A 22,720-nucleotide genomic window follows, 5' to 3' on the forward strand; every position below is an offset into this window, starting at 1 on the left:
CTCCGTGAAATTCCAAGGTACTGGAGTGGCGTGTCTGGTCCCGATTGACCTCTAGGAAAAGGATCATCTGTCCTCTAGGACGCTTAACCCAGAGCCTAGCTCTCGAGGAGTTTCGCGGAGGCATTCTCACACGAGCGCGAGGTAGATTGGTTGCAAGCGTTGAGCACTTGGAGTTGGCGCGTCGACCGACTCAACGTGGAGTTCTATATAGCTGTCGAGCCCCGTGGAAGCGCGTCGGAACGGGTAGGAGCGATCGGATTGTTCCAGGTGAGAGACAGAGAGGAATCGAAGAGCGTGCAGGTGAGGGCAAAGGGAAGGGAGGCAAATGAAGAAGGAGGAGAAGGAACGAGAGAGGCGAGAGAGGAGTTCGTAGAAGGAAAAGGAGAGGAGGGAGAGCCTGTGAAAAGAGAGAGGCCGATGGAGCAAAGAGAAGGACCGTCGGCCAATGAGACACCAGGCCGGTGATGACGTCGTCGTTGTCTCACGTCGAAGTCTCACCAAAAGTCTTCGCAAGCCGCTAGTTCGTCCGCGGTCTCCCGACTGGACGAAGAGTTCGTCCTTTTCACGAACCTAATCACCGACAAGGTGGTTTTTATTTATTTATTTATTTTATTTTATTTTATTTTATTTTTATTTCGTATCGTGGACCGACCAGTGAAACAAGCCAACATTGGACTACGGATACACGGAAGGATCGTGGCTGAAGGAGGCTGCTGTCAGCCATGGGGACGGGTAAGTTGCTGCACGGTGGTCCACCCTGGGTACCGTCTGCTTCAAGGATTCGACTGCTGCCCCGATATGCCCGTTGCTTCGCTCAATTTTAACGATTCCATCTGGATTACCTGGTCGTTCTTGTTTCTCCCCTATTAACCCGCTACTCTCTCGAGCGATCGTATCTGGTCCTTTTTCCTTCTCTCTTTTCGATCCGGTGAACACGGCGCTGGTTCGCCACTCGCCGGACATTATCGATATTCAGCGATGGTTTCTCCTTTCATTTCGATATTCCTGGTCCTTTTCGCGATCACGAGATCGACAGAAAGTATTAATTTTAGTTGAGAAAATAGAGACGACCGGTAGAATAGATAGTTCTCGATCGCTGGACCCGACGCTGAACGGCTTTGGCCTCTTCTAAAGTCAAGGTCACTCCGTAGGAATATTTGCGAGTGGTTATATCGGATCATCGTCTATCATAGATCGTTTGAAAGTCGTGTACCTTTCAAGGATACTTCGAAAAGCAAGATAATTAACTGCTTGCTGCTTGATCAAAGATTCTTGCGGTTTGTTCTCCAAAATGGACGTCCTTTATTCTTGCTCATCGATAAAAATGTAACTCCACGAAGAATATTCGCCGTTCCTTTTTTATCTTGATCCTGGAAATTACAAATCTGCTGGCCTTGAAACAATTACGAATCCTCGAAGAAGGACGTGGAAAGTCTGTGCTGTTTCTCGATCTTCCGCGTAAAAGTATAACACTTTTGCCGATGCTGCGTCACTTTCATCTCGCGTCCTTTCGACCGAGAATACGATACGTCGTATCGGTGGAATCATCCCGGTAAGATCGTCGATCGATCCGTTACAGTTTTCTCCAACCTGATCCTTCGTACGTAACGTATTAAAATATAAAAAGTATACGAAACGAAGACAGAGGTATTTGGTGAAAACGGTTGTGCAGATGCTGTCGAATGCAGTTATGTCAGAGCGCACGATAGTTTCGACCTTTAGTACATCCTTTAGGGAGATGGTGTCAAGGATGTGCGCGAGGTGTGCGCACCATCGGATCAGAAATTATGCGACTACCTGGGCGTAACGTGAACCGGTTGCTTTTCTTTTTTTTTGCGCGTTAAAATAAATCCTCCATTTTCGTTTTCCCGTCACGTATTCGTGCCCCGTCCATTGCACTTTCTTCGTTCCTCCACGCGTACGGTTTCGTGCGTATTTGGCGATCGTTTCGTACGATCGCATCTTCGTGATTTATTTTTTTCATACGTTCGACCGATTACTTCCGGTTTCGTCACCGTACCTGTGTTAACGGCTTTCGAAAGTACACGTAGTAACAATCGCGGTAACGTTGAAAATCTGGACTAACCACGTTGCAAATTTTCTTTCTAAACTAGTTCTACGTTTGCTCGTTTCGCGATTACTTGCGACACGATTCGCTGAAATCCTCTTCTCCGAAAGGATCGACCAGTGGAAGACTGGTTCGTCTTGAAAATTGAATTCGACCGAATCGAATCATCCACCGCTATTATCTAACCCGCTGAAGCCTCCGCTGTTAACCTTGAATCTCTGCCACGATCTCGAATAGCCAAACGGACGGCTGAACAAAATGGTCCAGAGATCAAAGTCGCTCTAATAATATCGATCGACAAAAATTCGACAGTTCATCTCTTAAGAAAGAGATACAGAGGAGACGAAAGAGTAACATCCACAGTTGTTTAATAATAAAGATTTCGTTCCTACGAAGGTAACGTAGTCCCGATGAGATCTAGTCAAAAAGTGTCGAATCTTAACTGAAACGTTCAATTACGTTAGATGGATGTAACGTGGTCGTACTAGGTTTCGTAAAATTTGAAGAAATTCAAATAAAATCTACCTGGAGCGAATCATTGTTAAAAAGAATGGAACGAAAGGAAGCAGTGTATATATATCATTTTATCGCATGTTTCTCTCCCGAATTTCGTTCTCATTTCGAAAGAATGACGTTCAAAGTTTCACGAACGCCGAATCGAAGCTATTTCCATTCGACTCGTGTAAGAAAGGACGACATTATCGAGGGGCGTTTCGCGCTCGCGTTCCAAGGTATCTGTATCGACGATCGATCCACTCGAGGCAACTTGGAGTACGCTCGAGTGTACGTGATACCTGAGGTGCAGTGAATTCGAGCAGACACTTTCTGTGACAAGTATATACATGGTAGAAGTTTGCTGGCTCGGATCCGGTTTTGCGGCGGGAGTGCGTGCTTTCACCGGTTCGCTTCGAAATCGACGAGATGTGCAAAAAGGATCCTAGGATGATGATGATTAAGCGGCGAAAACGGGTCGCGAGTGCCGCCGAGATGATGCTGTGAGTGAGTGAGCAGTTTCGGAAAACGCGAGGACGAAAGAAAAAGGAAGAATACCGCGAGACAGTGAAGGACTTAGTGTGGATCCTTTGGTGGCGTCCTTTGCGGACTTCGGACGGTCGTCATCGTCTCCGGATGTAACGCAAGTACCTATTTTTAACAGCGACCACCTGCTGACGCCATTACGTAAATTCTGTCGGCAATGTAAAAATAATCATGAATGAGGGAATTAAGACATTAAATTGTAGTAATACTCGCGATTAAGGGAATTACAATGATAAATGGTAAAAATAGCGTCAACATTTACATACGTGACTCGGTATAAAGTTTTCTAATGGACAGTTTTATATCCTTGCATCGTTCTTTAATTTTAAGGATTGCGTAGGGTGTCTAAAGATGATAAATTTGTAAAAATACTATCAAGATCTCGAAGTCGTTCTTGAAGTCTTTTCATAGATTTCTTTGTATTCTTGAGTCACATTCTCTTTTAAGGGTTCTATAGGGGTTTAAAGACAGGACAATGATTTTTTTTAAATCGGATAGAATTTCTTGTACCTTTCACGGAGGATCGAAAAATGGGACGAGAAAGGATATATCTGTTCTCTTTGGTGAATTGATTTTTTGGGCAATCTTTTTTGCCGATGTCTTATCGAATAAGTAAGAAACATTGGATAATCGTATGGAATCATTTGGAGACAGTTCAAGGCCGCGAAGAAGCGTGACACCGATTCCTAACCGCAAAAGAAGGTCACCGTCTCCGACCTCATTTTTTCTCAAAATCACATCCGAAAACCTTGCATACGTAAAAAAGTCGATCATGGAAAAGAAATTTTATTCTCGCTCGATCTGACGCAGGTCGGCATACTTTCGTCGCATCAAAAACAGAACTGAAAAAAAAAAAAAAAGAAAAAATCGGTGACCTTAAAGCGCACGTAGAAAAAAAAGAATAAACATATCGTTTTTTCTTTCGTCAGAGCCGGTACAAAAAATCGGAACAACTTTCGCTCCATTGCCTCACAAAATCGTTAATTTAAGCGTTACTTGAAAAATCACTCGGTGCAAATAGGAGAACGATGACGAGTAAAGCGTGAATTCATCTGTCGTAGAAGAGCACCGTGCCGATGATTGGTCAGGCTATTTGTTCGCTTAAGTTCCAGTAGGATTCATCGTTCTAGGCAGAACTCGAGAACCTATTTTCATAGAACGACGCCTAACCGATCTTTGGTATGGCACGAACCGGGAGGAGGCTCCATTATCTTGCAAATGCATTCCGAATACATTACGCGATCATTCGTTTCTGGCCCGCGCTCGCTAGCACGCTCTTGCGACTAAAATCGATTATACCGGTGTTCGTTTCCTGGAATTCCTCGGGTTGCGCGCCCGTAGCGAAACAGCATTCAAAAGGAAAGATGTACAATGAAGCCGTGCAGACCGGTACTTTAGCGTTCTACGCGTCGATTCGCGGCCATTAAAACGTGACCGTGCAAACGCGAGCAACATTTTGCTCGTTCATCGGTATTATCTTGGTCAGAGAAAAAAAAAAAAAGACAAGGAGCGGGAAGAATCGACGAGTCAGATAGAGTTTTCGAAAGCGAGAGTTTGATTTATGGCATGATTTACGCGATGCTTTGCTTTATGCTTATTCGTCTTGTTCGAACGAGTTGTCGGTATTACGTGATTAGTGATTGAAGTTACTGCGAAAACGCGCATGCTACTACGAAATACGTATTTATCCTTTTCTGTGTCTATTATCGTTCGGTTAACTCGTAATGGTTTGAAAATCTTGAAAACGCTGTGTCGAGTAGTATTATTTTTTAATTTCGAAGAGAGTTTCTTAGTTGAATGAAGGTTGAACATAGAGAAAGTCGGACAAGTATTCTTCGTACGATGCAGCTTCTTACTTACTACGCTAATAGCTACGAGTTGTTCGGGAAATTCGTAGATCTTCTGAGAATCGATATATAAGCTTCTACCGCGTATTTAAGGAAATATGGTAAAAACAAAAATTTCAAATAATTCGATAATGTATACGAAGTGGTATATTCGTTAAAAAAGTCATTTGCACGCTTTGATTAATAAAATTTCAATTCTATGGAAAATCGACAAAAGCGTAATTGTATATTCTTGCACACTTAATTTTTCCATCGGCGTGCAAACATTCGTAATCTACCAATAACAATGCTTAGCAACGCTGACCATTCTCTTATGTCATCGATCGAACCACTCGCCGCGATCGAACCACTCGCCGCGATCGACAGCGAAAGGCATTGTCGAGGTCACGGTGCACGGGTTTGTCATTTTCCCGGTCACGACTCGAAACCCATGGAAATTGGAGCAAATGCGTGGGTATTACCGTGGGTCGACCGTGCGTTACTCAATCGTTACGATCTTGACGTACGCTCTAAATAAGATCGGATAAAAGTACGAGCGATGCGCCGTTTACATTGTTACATGCGACTATTATTTCCATCCAGATGTTACCACAAAGGTGCGTGATGTTGATGTCGATTAATTTTGATTGTATCGTTCGAACATCGACAGACACGTTGTACGAACATCGTATAGATCTTTTACAGATCACAGATTATTCGCAAGAATAATCTCTGTGACTATCTCTATGTGATGTTTTCATTCTGAAGATTCTTACGTTTGATAGAATTAGAAAAAAGAATCGTAAGAACCTGAAGATTCTTGCATTTGAAATTAGAATTTCACAAGGTTGACACATTGCTTGAAACGATGGGAATGGTTGAATGAATGCTTGGAATCGCTACGTTTCATCTTGTTCGAGCTTCGTTGGACCGAGGAATGATCAGCTCGAATATTCTAGCGCGAATTACGCGAATGAAATGCTGTAAACAGAAGAGTATGTAACGGTATACATGTCTATTCAGAGAAACTCTTACATTCGAGTGGAAGTAGCGAAACCAGAAGACGGCGAAGACTTTCCTTCGAAATCGTTTCGTTCGTGCAAGGCTTAAATATCGTGAAAATCATCCGGAACGACTCGGTTTTGTGAGTCGTGCACGCACAGCAAAGGGTAAAAGTCGCGTGGAATTTTTCGTACGTTACCTGTGACCTCGTTTGAACTTAGCGTTGACAGACGGCACACGGTTGCGTAATCGAGAATGTGTATCGCACGCAAAGCGGCCGTTTCAGACGCGCTTTTGCTTGGCGCATCCGCCGTCTCTGCTGGAAATAATTAATAAGCACAACGCGGAGCCATCCTTGGCAGCGTTTAATTATTCGACTAGACCCGCTTGGGAACGTTCACGACCGCGCACTTAACTCGATAGCGACATTGTTAATTTTCTACATTGTTCGGGAAACGCTGGATTTTAGAGAACGAACAAAATTGGACATCGAACGATGTCGATGAATTTCCCAATTTAAATACGTTAAATATTAAATTTATCTACGTCGTTGATATTTAATATCGCGCATTAACACATTTATAATTTACATTTGACAAATTTACGGATAACACATTTTTGATATTACATTTAGATATTAGCATTGTTGATACGTTCATCAATTTCCTATTTGGATGGAAAGTTTGTATATCACGTTTACTCGTTATAGACGTCGATATGAGTTTTCCTTCGAATGGAAATTATTCATATCAAATTCGTTCCTCGTTGCTGGCGAATAAGCGAGGATGCAGTTCCCACGTATAAAAGCCTGGATGGAAGACGGACGAGAAGATAGGAAGTGGATAAGCAACAGGGAAATCTAGATTTCCACGTGTCTTGGTATATTCGTGTGAAAATTTCTCGATAATTAAGGAAGTGCAATTAAGCCCTCTTCATCGGGACTTGGTCTTACTTCAGCTGGTAATTTTCTGTCGCATGACACGGTATCGTTATTATACCCGGAATCGTTTCTGTCGTCCTTTCTTCTTTCCATTCGTCTTATACAGAGGCTACGTAACAAGAAATTCAAGCCTTTAAGATCACGAAAAGCAAAGTTTCTGTCGGGTGTTCCTGTAATGTTGTTCTTCATGAAAGCGGCACACATTCCACAGCGGAGTTAAGGTCGTTGCAGGGGATATTAAATTCGCCAGTTTCTGTTTTGTCCGGCCTGTATAATAGTGTTTGATTCAATCGCATACATTGATGGAGAAAAAAAAAAAAAAAAAGGACCGAAGCGTCTATCTGGTGTAATGAGGCAAAGCGTACGCGTTAGCTACGCATAAGACTAGAGCAGAGATCGGAGCACACTCTTTTTGCCAGCGTGCCTCTGAAGATGAAAAGTTATGAAAACGCTCGGCGAACCAGCTCCTGTATAATCTTTGCATATTTATGAGTTTCGTAAGTAATATTTAACTTCAACTTCATTCAATTATGCAGACCCTTGGGCAGTTTCCTCGGCCCAATTGCATCTTTGCCGCGCTTCTCTACTCATAAATGCAAGAGCACGTTTCGGATCGCTGATTGCGACGATCAACGCCATCATCTTTCGGAGGAAATTCGATTTTCCCCGCTCAAGAATATTCTGTGTTTTTGAAAATACTACGTGGAACGAGATTGGATGAAATAACGGATTTAGGGGACAGACGGAGAGTAAAAGTAATTGAAAGGTTCGAAACGAAAACGATCCTTGTCACATTAATCTTGCTTCTGTAGATATTGGGCTAAAATCGTCGGTAAATATTGACAAATCGATTCGGATGGTTACTTTCTATCGGAAGATATATTATTTCAAAGATGTTCATTAGTTTAATTAAATCATGCGCGTCCCGGGCCGATTGCTGGGCCACACGAAAATCACTAGTCGGCTACCGTATAATAAATACGAGCATGCGTGAGAACGATAGAATGTTAGAGTGAAACGATGATGATTAACTGGTCGATCGGTTAGACCGGTATCCACGTCAAGCAACGCGAAAGTGGCGAGGTGCGGTCGTCCATTGCCGATTATAGGCATCCTTCGTTTCTGAGACGCCACTCGTTCTTTCTCTCTTTCTCTCTTTCCTCTTCGTTGAGTCGATGGTCTACGAGAGAGAAAGGAAGAGAGAGTGTATCCGTTATAGCCAGTTGTTGAGACGAATGTAAGCTCGTGTTCGAGAGTAAATTTTGTCTGTGTGTGAACGTCGAATCTTTCTCCCATCTTCAGGTTTTCCCTTCATGGATCTTTCTGGTCACGAATGAGTACATCTCGCGACCTTCTGCATCGCATGCCCATAGGTATCATTCCGGGACACAGGGGGAGAGAAGGTGAAGAACGTTGGTGTACATTAGACCGCATCCTCCGGATCGAATCGTTAATTTTCAAAGGATTCACCTTATAATTTATAGCACCTCCCCCTCGAACATCTCGCGAATATTCTCATGAGAAATTTATAAATGGCCGTTTGAATGCGAGTCTGCCCGGAGGAGAAGGGAAAAATTGGGATTCTCTGGCTCTTTCTTTTTATCAACCCCGGTTGCAAACTTTCATAATTTATATCTCAATTTTATATCGTTGTCATTCCACTTTTGAACCAACGTTTTAAGAAAATCTTTTGTATAAAATATATCAGTAACGATTAAGTTCTTCTCGAACTTAAAAATCTTTTAACGATGGAGAGCAAGAAACGAAAGAACGCGTTTAACGAAGTTAAATTCCGTCCAATTAAAACCTCGAAATTAATTAGATTTTATGCAAAATCGTCAGATTTGTAGATCAGAAACTGGATTAGATGTCTGTGATTCTAGAAACGTCATTAAACATCGATGATTATAGAATTACAGGAAGAAATCTAATTTAAAGAAAATACTGGATACCCACAGTTATGTAGAAATATGATTTTCTCGAGTACTTAATTAACCATATTAAGGAAAACCGTGGGAGAAGAAGAGAAACGAGCAACCGGTATCCATGCTTCTGGATATATTTTCCTCGTCTCTCTCTCTCCCTTCCTTCTTTTTCTTTTCCTGCCCTCGATGCTGCGTATTCTACTAGCTCGTATATCGCGCTCCTCGGAAGCAGAATATTCTTCGACCTTTCGCGGCCACCAAGTGTAGGCGCCATTACTTGCCTCCGGATCTCCCTTCTCCCTTCTTCCTCTTCGTCTTCTTCTTCTTCTTCTTCTTCTTTCTCCTTTTCTGCTCATCCTTCGCCTCTTCTTCTTCTTCTACTTCTATAACTACTCGCGCCGTTTTTCCTTTTTCTTCTTATCTCGTCGGTCTCTACGAGTCAAGGACCGTTCTCAAGGAGGTCGCTCTTTTTAACCAGGCGTGTAGCTGTGGTACACGTTTTCCTTTGTCTCCGGGAATCGCTTTCGTATCACCGCTGTTACGTTGCCCGGACGTTTCCGTTTGCGTCGCTTCAATTTCTTGCTTCGACTTTAGGTAACTTCTCTTTGGTTGCAAAGCGCATTCAGAGTATGCCACAATGGAAAAAAATTAAAAATAGAAGAAGTTTCTACTTAAAATTCAGGATGTTACACCGTCTGTTTGCTTTACACCGTATAGTTTGCTCGGCAAATTTTCCGTCGTTCGTGAGGATATTTTAAGAAAACTTTCTTCTCATCACGGAGGAAGATAAAAGGTGGTTTGATTGAACTTTCGATTCGGAATTTTCTACCGTTTCTTCTATACGCAGTATCGAAAATTCTCCTTGTTTTCTAAGCGATTATATGCCACTTATGCCCAGAACTTCAAGGAATTTTTCTTCAAACACAGAGAGAACATCGACAGAGGAAGAAAATAAAAAATGAAACAAGTTTCAATTTCATTTTCAATTGGAAACCTTTTAACGTCTCTACCGTATCGTTCGGGAAATTTTTCCTGCACTCAAATATCACATACCTAAAACTCTTTAAGTATGCACAGCACACGCAAAGCTTTACCTCCGTTTTTAACGATCACGCTTCCTTCTCGTACTTGAATACCAATTTTGGTAAATTATCGTAATATCCAATCCAGACTTTACCTATCATTAGGTATCTCTAAGAAAAAAAGGAGAGCACAACGCAGAACTATACTTAGCGACCAATTTTAGTTGGCTCTCAACGTTTTTCATGGCTTGGAGCAATCGATTCTTACTGAATAACCCCGTGGGTCAGGATGTCATGGTCATTGGCTCTGCAGGACGGAGATATCATCACGTACCTCGAAGCAAAGTGGTTCGTAAGCGAGGAACACCTGTAAAGCAACGATATACGGCTAAGTTAATAGCCCGAGTAAATTTAATCATATCGATTCCTCAAGTTCCTCTTCCTTGTTCGCTTGCAACGCCATTAAGAACATCCGATCGCGAGGTTCTTGGTAACGATTACGCGGATGGCACGTCTGTAAGTGTCACTTTTGCTTTTCTCAGTGCCTCTGAAAACTAGTTTGTCACGTTTCTTTCGAACGCACCGAAGCGTTCCACTAACTCGCCGATCTGGATTATTGCGATCGCTACTTCTTCCAGTTCTATCATTCCTTTCGAATCTTCTTCGCGCCATGTACAGCATCGTACAAAAGTCTCGGGCCACCTACGATAGCGGCCTATAGGTGGCAAATATTTTGTCATACTATTTAACCGCGAGGAAATACTTGTACGTGATGCTATGTATAGAAATGAACTTTCAGGTATTCCCGTCATAATGCCATTGGTTTGCGGTTTCTCTCGATTCGTGATCTCCTTAGAAATACTTGAATAAATGAAATATCGTAAAATAAATATGGAAATGAAATCGAGAAGTATGGAATAAATTGATAAGATAAATATCGTAGGCCTCTGATTTAGAATTTGAAAATTTCATATGAAATAAGGTAAGACTTACAAAATTTCACTTGTTTTATTATCAGTCATAGGATCTGTCTCATTTTATACAAGGATATTTATCGATATTGGTAGCTTGCAAAATTTCACCACTAGCATCGGTTTAATTGTGCAAAAAATTTCCTTTCCGTCGAGAGAATAAAATAAGGGCACGCAAGGTATTATATCAAAGTTTCTTAGTACATCGTCAATAATTTATTTCATTCATAAAATGAGAAATTTCCGTTTATTGGGTGGTCTTGGAGATTATTGTGTCGACTTACGGTTTTTACCAAGAATTACGAGCGTAATTATGAATACAATTCCTAGTATTGATACTATCCCTGGACAGTTGATTCGTTGAAACGTAGTAGATGAATAAGTTAAGTGGCAAATATGGTTCTTTAATTGCATTTTCACGGCGTAAAAACGAACCTACCGATGATCAGCTGGTTTCTAAATGTATGCGCTGAATTTGCATACAAATAGTAGGTTTCTGCAGGCCGAGCGTACCTGACGCACGACTAATTTCTAGCTGGCCGTTTGCTTAACTGTAAAACACCGTCACGTCTGTTTACAAATTTGTGACGGCAGCGGTTACCCGAAAGCTCGTCGGCGAACCTGCAAGTGCAGCGAAGTTCTAAGATTCCGTGTTTTCGTCTTGCATCACGCTAAGAAAGAATGTTGGAGGAAATGAGTTACGGGTACGATCACCGGTGTATGCAAAACGTGAACCGATTTTTACCGTTGCAACGACGAGCCTTCTAACCGCTAATGAAATTACAAACGATTGCACGAAAAGAAAAAAAGAAAAAAAAAAAAAAGAAAAAAGAGAAAAAAGAAATGTGCAAGGAGAAACGAACGAACGCGTTACGTAAATTATATTAGCAGAGCAAACGTTGGAATATTGAAACGAGGATGTGGTTCTTTCTGTTCGGCAAATAAAGTATTCATCCTTTGACGACGATACAGAGGAAAGACAGCAAACCTATATGCATCGACAAGAAAAGCAATAAGAAGCGTTTGCGTGGTTTCCTTAATTGCTGTTGTACATCTTAGGCTTAATTAACCAGCAAATAACTTGGTTAAAATTAAACCTATGCATCGACAGAAAAAGAATGACGCATAGATATATAAGAAATTTATTGGGATAAAAATAAAGCTGAATAACAACTTTATGACTAAACATAGTCTGTGTAATTTCTACTTCCTCGACAATGGTCAGTCAGAGCATCATCGTTCGATGTTGCGGAAAAGGTAATAAGAATAGAAATAGCGCAACAGGCTAACCCTTGTGTGTCTTCTATGTACCACTAATAAAATTTCAGCATCGCTCGGTTGCCGGAAGACGTTAACAGAAGCCTCAATCATCGTCATGGAGTGTCTCGAGTACGCGGAGCCTTCGAGCGTGCTTGTTTATGCCACGATTGATTGTTTAGGATAAGCAGCAGTGATGAATGTCCACGAGAAACGGCAACAAGCTCTATCCGAGTCTGTGGCCCGGCACAATTTCCACTAATAATAATTCTCGCCAGTCGTCTAACACGTTCGCGATCGCAGACTAAGCAGAGGACTCGACCTTTCCACCTTTTAACGGTTACGATGCAATTATTCGAGCTTCGAGATGGCAGTGTCAAAAGGTCGCGGCGTAAATTACTTTTCGAGCTCTCTTCCGCGGTTCCGTTACGCGAACGCGTGTACTTACATACACATATGCGCACGGTGATTACGTAGATGATTTTATTATTTCATTGAGCGCCGGTGACTCTAATAACGAGAGTCATTACGCGACGTGATGTTTCCTTTCGCCGTGTTTCTCGCTTTGTGCTTCAGGAAAGCCTGCCTTTTCCTTATGCTGACTTCTTGGCTGACCTTGCGGTTTCACCGACGTTCCTTATTTTTTCCGTCATCTGGATGGAATTTGAGAAAAACCCGGGAGAATTTAAAATTGCAAATTTCACGGAACAAATAAACAGAGATATATCGAAGGTTTTGCTCCGGGATTCTCTAGTTTCGTGGATGGTCTTCTGTAACTGTGTTGCAAGTGTAACCAATCGATGTGGTAACGCTATATAGGTGTATAAAACGAATCAAAGATGGCGATCGAGATTGCGTATATACATTTTAAGATTGCGAAAGATTTTATAGAATTTTCACGAACAAGCCGCACGTTTCTATGATTACATAATGTTTAGCGAATTTCGAAATTTGCGACACGTAACGTCAGGTAAAGTGGATGCATGAATCGATTCTGGGAACCAACTGTCCCTAATTCTATGCTAAATGCTCATTCAGAGTCGCAGGAAACGAATCGATCGAAGATAGCTGATGGATAATTCCCGTTTATCCGGTAATCTGTTTCCCGTTTCGACGAGGTGCGTCCTACAATGAAAAAATGGCCAGCGGCGCGAGAAACGTTAGAACGGTGAATTTTCGCAACGATCAATTTGTCCGGTTTAACAATCGGCAACACGTGTTAGACGGCGATCAGGAAAATTGCTGTAATTTTACCGTTTTGCAGTAGTCATCCAGGCGTGCGTACGCGCTTCGTCCAAACCGATAATAACGCCGCCGTTTTCTGCGCCAGTCGTACACCTTAAGTGGTCCATCGAGCCACGATACGAGTTATTATCCGCCAATTTCTGTTTCGTCCTCATCATCGTTCGCGTGTAATCTCTTTGAGTAATTTTAATTTGCGAGTCATTCTTGTCAAGTTGTTCGTCATTTCGACAGGGAACACGTAAAAAACAGCACAAAGAACGTGAATAATAACGTTTCGATATTTGCTCTTCGCTTAAACATTTTTCCTATCTTGTTTCCCGGAATAACTTTCAATTGACTTATCGAGAAAGTTTCATCGCGACACGAAATAAAACGGTACGATATGAGAGTAAAAGTGGATAAGAGAAAAGATTTTATTTCAACCAGGTCGAAAGAACACTCTGGTATTACGCGATAATGAATCTCAGCGACTGTGTTATGCGAATAACCGGTGACACGTTCTCGTAGCGTGCGCCTTAAGTGGTCGCGACCGGAGAGTTCAATGCTTGCAACAGACAGTGCGCGCTCGGTAGCTACGAGTTCTATAGCAATCGCGCCGATTACAATTGTGTCACCAGTCTTTCCATATTTAGGGAAAGCATCCGTTAAGTTATTCTATACCACGTGGAAATATCCTCGAGTAATTCTCTTACGAGGCAAGCGAACTAACGCTAATAAAAGATGCGTTACTTCGATCAAATCATCGTACTCTGCAAATACATGCTATAAAGATGACTAAAATTCCATGAATATCGAATCGATCATCCAATTTATCATACACATTTATCAGTCTTTTATGCGGTAGATTCCCACGGATCGAACAACCAGAACGTCTTACCGTTAGGTAGAAGAGATACACGTTGGTGGGAAAAAAAAGCGCGACTCATGGGAGGAAATAGTTACGTTTAATAGGACGATAACATGATCGTCGCGTAATGTCGAATAACTCGTTGATTAAAGCAAACGAAAGATTAGGGGGAGAATAATCGTTTTTACGATATAATCGAACCATCAACCATAACGTCTCCATCGTGGACAGAAAGTTTTATCGCGAGGATGCTTAAAACTGCTTACGACGTCGATAATTGGTATTTTACACCGCTTCGGTAATTAGCGTTCCTCGAGCTGGCTATCGTTAAACAACTTTCATGCCTGATAAGCTCGAGGGTTATATGCTGGTGGGTTCTTTCATCACGGCTTGTCTCTCTTTCTCTCTCTCTCTCTCTCTCTCTCTCTCTCTCTCGTACCGATCGACCGTTTGAAATGGTTTCGTTTGCACGTATTATTCAAGAATCATTGCGAATAGTCTATAAGAAGCTTACGATGAATGATTTTGTTTCGACTGCATCCGTGGATCGACTTCGGAACACCAAGTTAGAAAATTACTGCTTATCTTTATTAATTGTAGCTTGATACAGATCTTACTATCCCGTGAAGAATCAGAGTGTGAAGTTCTCTTCTCTTCATGAATTAACATCGTATATGAACGTAGAGGATATATACTAGCGTTACTTCATACAATACCACCTTGGCCATCATCAAGCTAATATATAGGTAATAGGCACTTGTGATGGCAAAACAGTCATATGTAATTTATCGGCTATTAGAAATTTTTGAGGATCGTATCCTTCATTTGTCTGGTATTTACACGTGTACATATGTATGTACAATATACAATTAAATTATTGTAGTATCATACAAGATAGCATCGTTGGATAGTTACTCTCCGTAAGTCATAGACCACACGTACTAAGTGTTTAGTGATTTATCTACGGATGAAACTGCTACTAAAACGTGAAAAACGGCTACCTAAGAAAATGTATCCTTCGAGAAACTAACTTCGTTACAAATCAGTCTAGCCTTTTTTTTTTTACGAGTACGCAATAAAATAAATCGCATTTTTTACACAATAGTTTAAACGTTCGATTAACTTCGAGTCACATCCATGCAGTGACTACTTAATCGAGACGATTCTCGAATCGAGGCCAGAGAGACGAGCCTTGGCTCTCATTCGCACGTCTTCGCGCAACACATACCATCTGGTTTTCCCTCGTTTTTCTCACGTCCTACGCTCTTCGTTCAGCCGCGTTCCTTTCAATCGCGACGCAACGCATTTATTCATCGATCTTCAGCGTCATCGCCTTGTACGTGCCAAAAATGGTATTCCGTTCGATGAACGTGACGCATTATCTTCTCGTTCACGTTTCACCAGGTCTGTGATGTAATTTACGACTGGCTGTGAGATTTCTATCGAGCGATACGATAGGTATCGAGTTGTTTATACGAAGCTAGATCCAAAGGAAAGGCGGACCTCCGGGAAATGTAGTTAAAGTAATTGTTGAAGGCGGGTTGAACGCACCGAGGAGAATTTCGATCGCTTCGGGACGTCGACGCGCGGGTGTTGCACGCGGAACCGTACGTTTCGACTATCATCGCGGAGCTCGAAGGATGCTCGCGTTACGAGGACCTTTACTGTTAGGCACCGCTTTACGACGCGAGGCGTCTCTTTCAGTGGATCGTAACAACACGGGCCAGCGCGAAATCCGTGGAAAACGTAACGGTATTGACAACGCGCGTACGCTTCGCGGCTCGACGCTCCTCCTCCGAGTAACTTTATTTGTACCATTCCACCGAGCTGTGACGCGTAGATCGCTGTTTCGTTTCGAAGAGTGCTCAGTTCCGTGCTCAATTTTCTGTTCCCATTCTGAAAGTTCGTAGAAAGGAAAAACACGATGCTTGCAATCGTATTGGGGCCAGTTGCAATATTTAACAAGTTTTTATTGTCACACGGTGGTTATCGGTGAACGATGATACTAAATATTTTAGAATGATTAAATTGACGTAAATCTCATCGACGAAAACGTTTACAATAACCCGAATGACGCGTAATTGGATAAAAGAATTGCCAAATGAAAAATGCGTAAATAAAATATATTTTGCAAAAACATTAATAGCGCGGTATATTTTAATTTATTCTCTTTGTTGTTCTTCTCGAGTATCTATGATCAGAAATGGATGTTATAAAAATATAAATTAGTTTTTAAATATTTGATCTTAGCGTCCACTATAATTTTACTACCTTTCGCGTACGAGTACGAATCAAATATTCCGCAAAAGAAGATATCTGAAGAGGTACAAAACTTCTGATTGCAACGGTAATACGTTGAATTCTAAAAGTTGCGACTTAAAAGTAGTTGGAGTCGTAATCGTCTGAGTTTTTACGCGTTTTAGCGTGAAAACGGCAAGACGGTTCGTATCCTCCAGGCTCAAGGTTGCTGATGGTGATTTAATTCGCTGGAAATAACGGGGAGATAAACGTCTCATTAGCATTCGGCTGGTGACGCAAGCCATATGTTAAACAATGGCCGTGCGAGTTTCAGTTCGTGGCCGCTTTCCACGTTCCGGTGTTGGGCTTTCGCGGATAGCGAAAACAAAATCACGTCCCTCGACGCTACTTCGTCTTCAGCTGCTGGACGGAATTGTTCGTTACCTCTCTGCTACTTCCTGAGACCTCGCTCGCATACGAATGAGCAACGTTCCGTTGCGCCTCGTGGCGGATTCGACGGAAAAAAAAAAAAGAAACGATGATTGATCGGACGTTTCCTTTGTGTAAAGGTATAATTTTGCGGCGAGGTGTTGTAAAATACAGTCATCGAGTAAATTTAACAGCTAGAAAGGTCGTAAATGGACTGCAGGAAACTATATACATTAGATACAACGTAGGAAATTGAACTGGCAGAGATTTAGAAAGAAAGACTTTAATTTCGCGTGATGGTTACTGGTGTATAGTTACATGTAAGTCGTACAGAAGCCCTAATGATCGACTTCGTACGCCGACAACTACGAAAGAGTAAGGATGTTGTTGGATTATTATTTTTTAAATTCACTATCGGTTATACCGTTTTATTTTAATAAATAATTCGTGGAAGTATGCCATATCCTTTTTGCAGACGTAGAATCGTGCATGAAGGTAACACAACATTAAGTTCATCATGCATCGAGGTAATGAAATTGAGAGACTTAGAAAAAGTAGAGTTAATCGGTTTGACTTCTGAGAAACTCGTTTAAAATACAACGACTGTATACGTGTATTACATTTCTCACACGCGATTAACATTCATAAATACGTTAAAAAATTTTTAACGAGCGCAACTGAGAAATAGAAATTCTTATCTTCTCCTGGTGTTTTAATAAATTCATCTCTAAAGACGTTAATTACGAAAAATTCGAAGATACGAGTTCTCGTTTCTAAATATCATAGAAATGCTACGAAAGCTAGGAAAAGAATTAAAGGGAGTGACGAACAGAGGCTTCCAGCGGCATTTGGAGCTAATAATACAAATTTTGGAATTGCTTCGATGACGGAGAACGGACGATGAGAGCAGCACGCGTTACGCCAGTCTAGTTTGTACTCGAACCAACTCGAAGAACTTTCACTTCGCAACGGAATAATTCTGTCTCGCCTCGTTCGGCCGCTCTCTCGTTCTCAGCTCGCGGTGGGCGTATGTTTTAGGCCCGAATCACTTGCCGGCTTTTATACTTTGTTGATTCATGCCGGATGTTACCACAGGCAAATACGATGGACGTCTGATCGTGTTCAGAATAGGAATTTCTTAACGCGCTGCAACCGAGTCTGATTCGGTTCGCACGCGGCATCGTCGACTGTTTCCTTCTCTTCTTAAAATAGCAATATCTTTATCGATGCTCGTTTCGCTTGCAAACGTGACTCTTAATCGCGTCGTTTCTAGCCAAATATGGCATCGGCAGATGATATCTCCGAGGATAGTATATAATGCAAGAGATACCGACTACTAAAGTGTAAAAATCGTCTACTGAATAAATTAAAACGCAAGATAAACCACTGTACAGAGGTTTATCTTCTCATTTTCGACAAGGTACGATTTAATTAGAAAACGACGAACAAATTGATCTGCAACGATTTTAATCATCGTCGTAAATTACGATAGGAGAGGTCCTAAATTACGACAAAGAATAGTACATACACACATACACACGATATAGTAATAAGTAAGCAAGTAAGCAGTCCATGGTGTTTTTTAATTTGCACACTTTGGAAAAATACGATTACTCGTGGAAGGAAGTGACGGGCCTTCAAAAATGTATGATTGCAAATCCATAAAATTTCTCTAAAAAGCGACAAACAGATGATCCGAAGAGTTCGGATAGCTCTGATGTTACTCTTGTTTGCTTAAACACATAAATCTATGCGGAATATGTCTTCGCTGAAATAACGAGCAAAATTTGATTATCGAATGCTAATGAAGCTGTGAGTCCGGTTTCCAGATTTAATTCAACGATGTTTAAGTTAATCGATTTGGACGCTCGTTCACGAAGAGGAAACATTAATGGCCGGGACGTAATCGATCATCGGTTACAAGGCGATCGGTTAAAGCCAGGCTGTTGACCTATGCTTCCTCCCTATTCGACGATCGTTATGAAACGACGCTAATTAACGCACCAGTGGCTGCTGACATGGGGAGTGGAATTAATTCGTGACGAGATATACCGCAAATTATACGAATTACCGCAATGATTATGTCGAATCCCGACAGAAGTCAGGTTCATCGTTTTTAGAATAATTATCAGAATGAAAGTTTGGCGATAACGCAAAACCACTAAAACAGTCGCAAAATTTTAAGAAATTCGTCGGTATCGTCCATATGAAATTGCCATGGTGATTCACGAAAGTATCTGAACAGCGCAAAAAATGTTTACGAATATGTTATCTGCGATTTGTGTTCCGTTACAGCGTTAATGAAATCTCGAAACGTTTTGCGTAACACGCACCATGTATTCGTAAAAAGTTTCTATAAACGTCGAAACATTTTCATGAGAGACTTTCTTACGCAAAATGGAGAAATTTCACTGAATTTACAAAATTTATTATTCAACGATATGATGTTGGTTGAATTCAGTGACTAGAATTCTAGGCTGAACGTCTTTGTCCACGGGAACCGTTATTGCGTTTCGTAGCACACGAATCCGTGTCGGTGGATGACGACGACAAGCTTTCGACTTCGCTTGCATTTCACCTTTTCTCGCGCGAATCGAATCGGTTTTGCAACAGATAGGTACGCGTGACCAAGGTGAGAGAGAAAGAGAGTCTCCTGTCGCGTCACTTTTTCTCATTAAATCGGTACAACGATTGATAAATAATTATTTTACCGCGTACTCCTTAACGCGCTTTAGCCGGAGAAAAGGTGAACAGCGTAATAATTAAGGTTCTGTTTCAAGCTTGACGTCTCTCGCTAAATACCTAACTGTATCCTCCAGGCGTTCTTCGATGACTCAGATTTTAAGTCTCTTAGAAAAAGTCGATCTTTGGCAAACGCAATTCGCTAACAGCATTCCGAGGAAAATTGTGTTTTAAAACGACAAGAAAATAATTTATAGTTTCATCGTGTACAAATTATACACCAGTTGCAATTCATTAATTAACGTAATGCTATATATAATAATGTAATAATAGCTTAACCCTGTGTATATGATGAACGCTTATTAAAACGAATACTCTTATAATGATCCGTAATCACCTAAGAGGAGAAATTTCCTTCTGACACGCGCTATCTCGTACGCGTGGGACGATCCTCATCCACACGCAGTAAAAAGAAGAAAACTAGTACGGGTTGTCGGAACTACAGGCATATTGTGTCATATGTAAACGCTTTCACGACACTGCAGGAACCACGCAGCTTCCATAAAACGTAAACGAATCGTAGGCGATTCGATGAAGAAAAAATTCACCACATCGCAAGGATTAGATTACTAAGCCGGTTCGTTATCCTTGATGGAGTCGCTTGTTCGTAATTACGTCGTTCGATTAAGTCACTGAATTTATAGGCACGTTTGAGTGTCGAAATTAACATAAATATGGAGAGGAATTGTAAACGACGTGGGCCGGAGATTTTAGAACTTTCGAGATCCTTTAATCAGCATTTCATCGTATAGTTGATAATTAGATTGTGGATTTTTATTTATTTCGCGCGAGATCTAAAGATGAAAAATTGCATAGAGTGCGCGTAATATACGAAGATAAGGAGCTGATCATAGTTTCTTATACATAAGATAAACTTCTTTATCGAAATTCTCTTTCTCTAATTACGATCGTAAAAATATAAACTTGCACAGAAATCCGTAGCTTATTGATGATGACTATAGACGAAAATTACAACAACTACAAAATAATAGAGGCTAGGAAAAAATAAGAAAAATAAATAACGATAATGAGAAAATATAACAGAAATGGCAAGAAATGGGATTATTTAAGGACCATTAAGAGATAATTGAAAGGAGGTCATGGAAAAGGACATCGACGAATTCTCCGCATTGACCCGTTCTTTTTTTTTTTGCAAAAGGTGTCGCAATACAAGCGCGTGGGAGTTTTGCGTTATTTGCACGGGAGATACATACGTGTCGAGGCACGCGTGTCACTGTGGCTGGCGTGTATGCGTCGCCGACTAATTGATAGGTTTTGTCACCGTTTCCTTCTGTCTACCTACCGGATGATATCATTGACATGGTAACACATTTCACGCCGATACCCTTACTGAGCGCCGCGACAAAATGGCATGACTTTATTTGCATAAAGTGAACGCGCGTGAGAGTGCAACACGTAGAATTTCCCTTTGTTTTGTCTCGTTCTCCGCAAGAGAAATTACGAAGCTATTTAGAAAAGCGGCTCATAAAATGAAATATGGTTCGGCAATGCTAAATTGGATAAATTGCTCTGAAAGTTGTAGTTTCAATACTTTATTATTAGCGACGTTTGTATCGATAATTATAATGGCTTCTAAGCAATTATTTTCCTTCTTTAATATTTATAATAAGTCAATTATTCGACTAGAGACGCTATAGGTTCCTTTTATAAAAAATTCCTCGATTATTCTCTATCAACAATCTCAAATCAGAGAGTATCGAAACTTTCACGATGTAGCTGAATATCAGTTTCCCAAGTCCATGCTATTTGATTGCAAAAAGATCTCCTCGTTCTACTAATTGAATTTCAACGATGTAACATTATCCCATTCGTTAGCGTTACCCAATTAAATTCTACGGTAAATGCTGAATTTCAAGCAGCGTGCGGTATCATTTTGTTACATCACACTTTTTTCAAATCGCTTCCGTGAATGTTTCGCGCGGAATTGCGGAAATGGCGCGATATCGACACATCTGAAATTCGTGGTGAGGAGGGTGGTTAATTTCCACCATGAGAATTTAAAGTCAACCGATAGGTAATCTACTAGGCCTGCCAGCTGTGTAGTCGTTTAACGTTGTGGAGTTAGGGGTACAGGAAGGCATCGGTACAAGCAGAAGGGACAGGCCACAGGTGTATCGTACTCGCACGTCCTCCTTTGTTACGTTCTTCCGAGTCGTCCTTTTCTGGATCTCGTGCTCCCATTCTCATCGCGATACTCGTTAACAAACTCTTAATAAATATCAACGTTCATTGAGACTCTATTTACGAAATTGAGAAATTGATGAAAGATACAATTGTTCAATTTCGATTCTGAAAAGACTCAATTTTTATGCAGTCAACCCAATCCCGCTGTACTATCCGCGCGATTAAACGATCGTTACTCACGAACGAAGTTAATATATGCAGACGAAGAGTACATTTGTATCGCAACATGAATTGTTTTGAGATACGACCAACGAAGGCCATAAGAATTCTAAGGTATGCACGAATTCAAACAGACGGCAAGGCTAAAAATAGGCATGATTCTCGGATTCTTCAGGCTTTTTCATGCTACGTCCCTAGTCCGTAAGTACATTCGCAACGAATCTTTATCAAGATCAGGACTAAATCGTCGAAGAAAAACTCGTAGGACGAGAAATCAAAAGCCCATCTTGCTATTTCTATTTCATCCTTCTTCGCCCTTCGTTCCGCCTCCTTTTCGCCGGTTTCTTCGATCTCTCTCTCTCTCTCTTTCCCTTTCTCCCTCGAACGTTTTCCCTGACGATCTTCCTCCTTTTTCCTAGCGTCCTTACCGCCGGTTCCCTCCTGCTGTTCGTTTTTCCTAGCCATCTTTCTACGTTCCTCCTGCTCCTTCCCCTAATTGTCCTTCTCTTTTTCCTTGTGTCGACGTTCCACCGTGCTGCTCTCGCGCGTCCTCGATCGTTCCTCTCTTCGCGGCGAATTCTCCTCCCTGCACGTACAGTCGTTAACATTTCGCCGCGCGGTTAATCGCCAGCCCTGACTTATTGTGCGACGTGCCAGGTTCTGAGCTCGCGTACGATGCGTCCGTTGTGGGCTCGCCGCGTTCACCATAAGCCGCATAGCACGTAAAGGACGCCTTCCGCGAATCGCGTGCAACGGCGTCCCCTGAAAACTCCGCTTCCGGTGCGTTGCATCGCCATGAAATCTTT

General features: G+C 41.5%; 1 protein-coding gene across 1 annotated transcript in view; it reads left to right on the top strand.

Moving 5' to 3' along the window:
- Positions 1-519: 519 nt before the first annotated feature.
- The window catches only part of Dpy (fibrillin-like protein dumpy), a 114,809-nt gene continuing 92,608 nt past the window's right edge, over positions 520-22,720 (top strand). Inside the window, exon 1 of the mRNA XM_071999735.1 lies at positions 520-732. Within this exon, the coding sequence (XP_071855836.1) occupies positions 723-732 (10 nt within the window). The 5' untranslated portion in view covers positions 520-722. The remainder of the gene's footprint in view (positions 733-22,720) is intronic.

Source organism: Bombus fervidus, chromosome 3 (assembly GCF_041682495.2).
Source record: "Bombus fervidus isolate BK054 chromosome 3, iyBomFerv1, whole genome shotgun sequence".
Taxonomy (NCBI): Eukaryota; Metazoa; Arthropoda; class Insecta; order Hymenoptera; family Apidae; genus Bombus; species Bombus fervidus.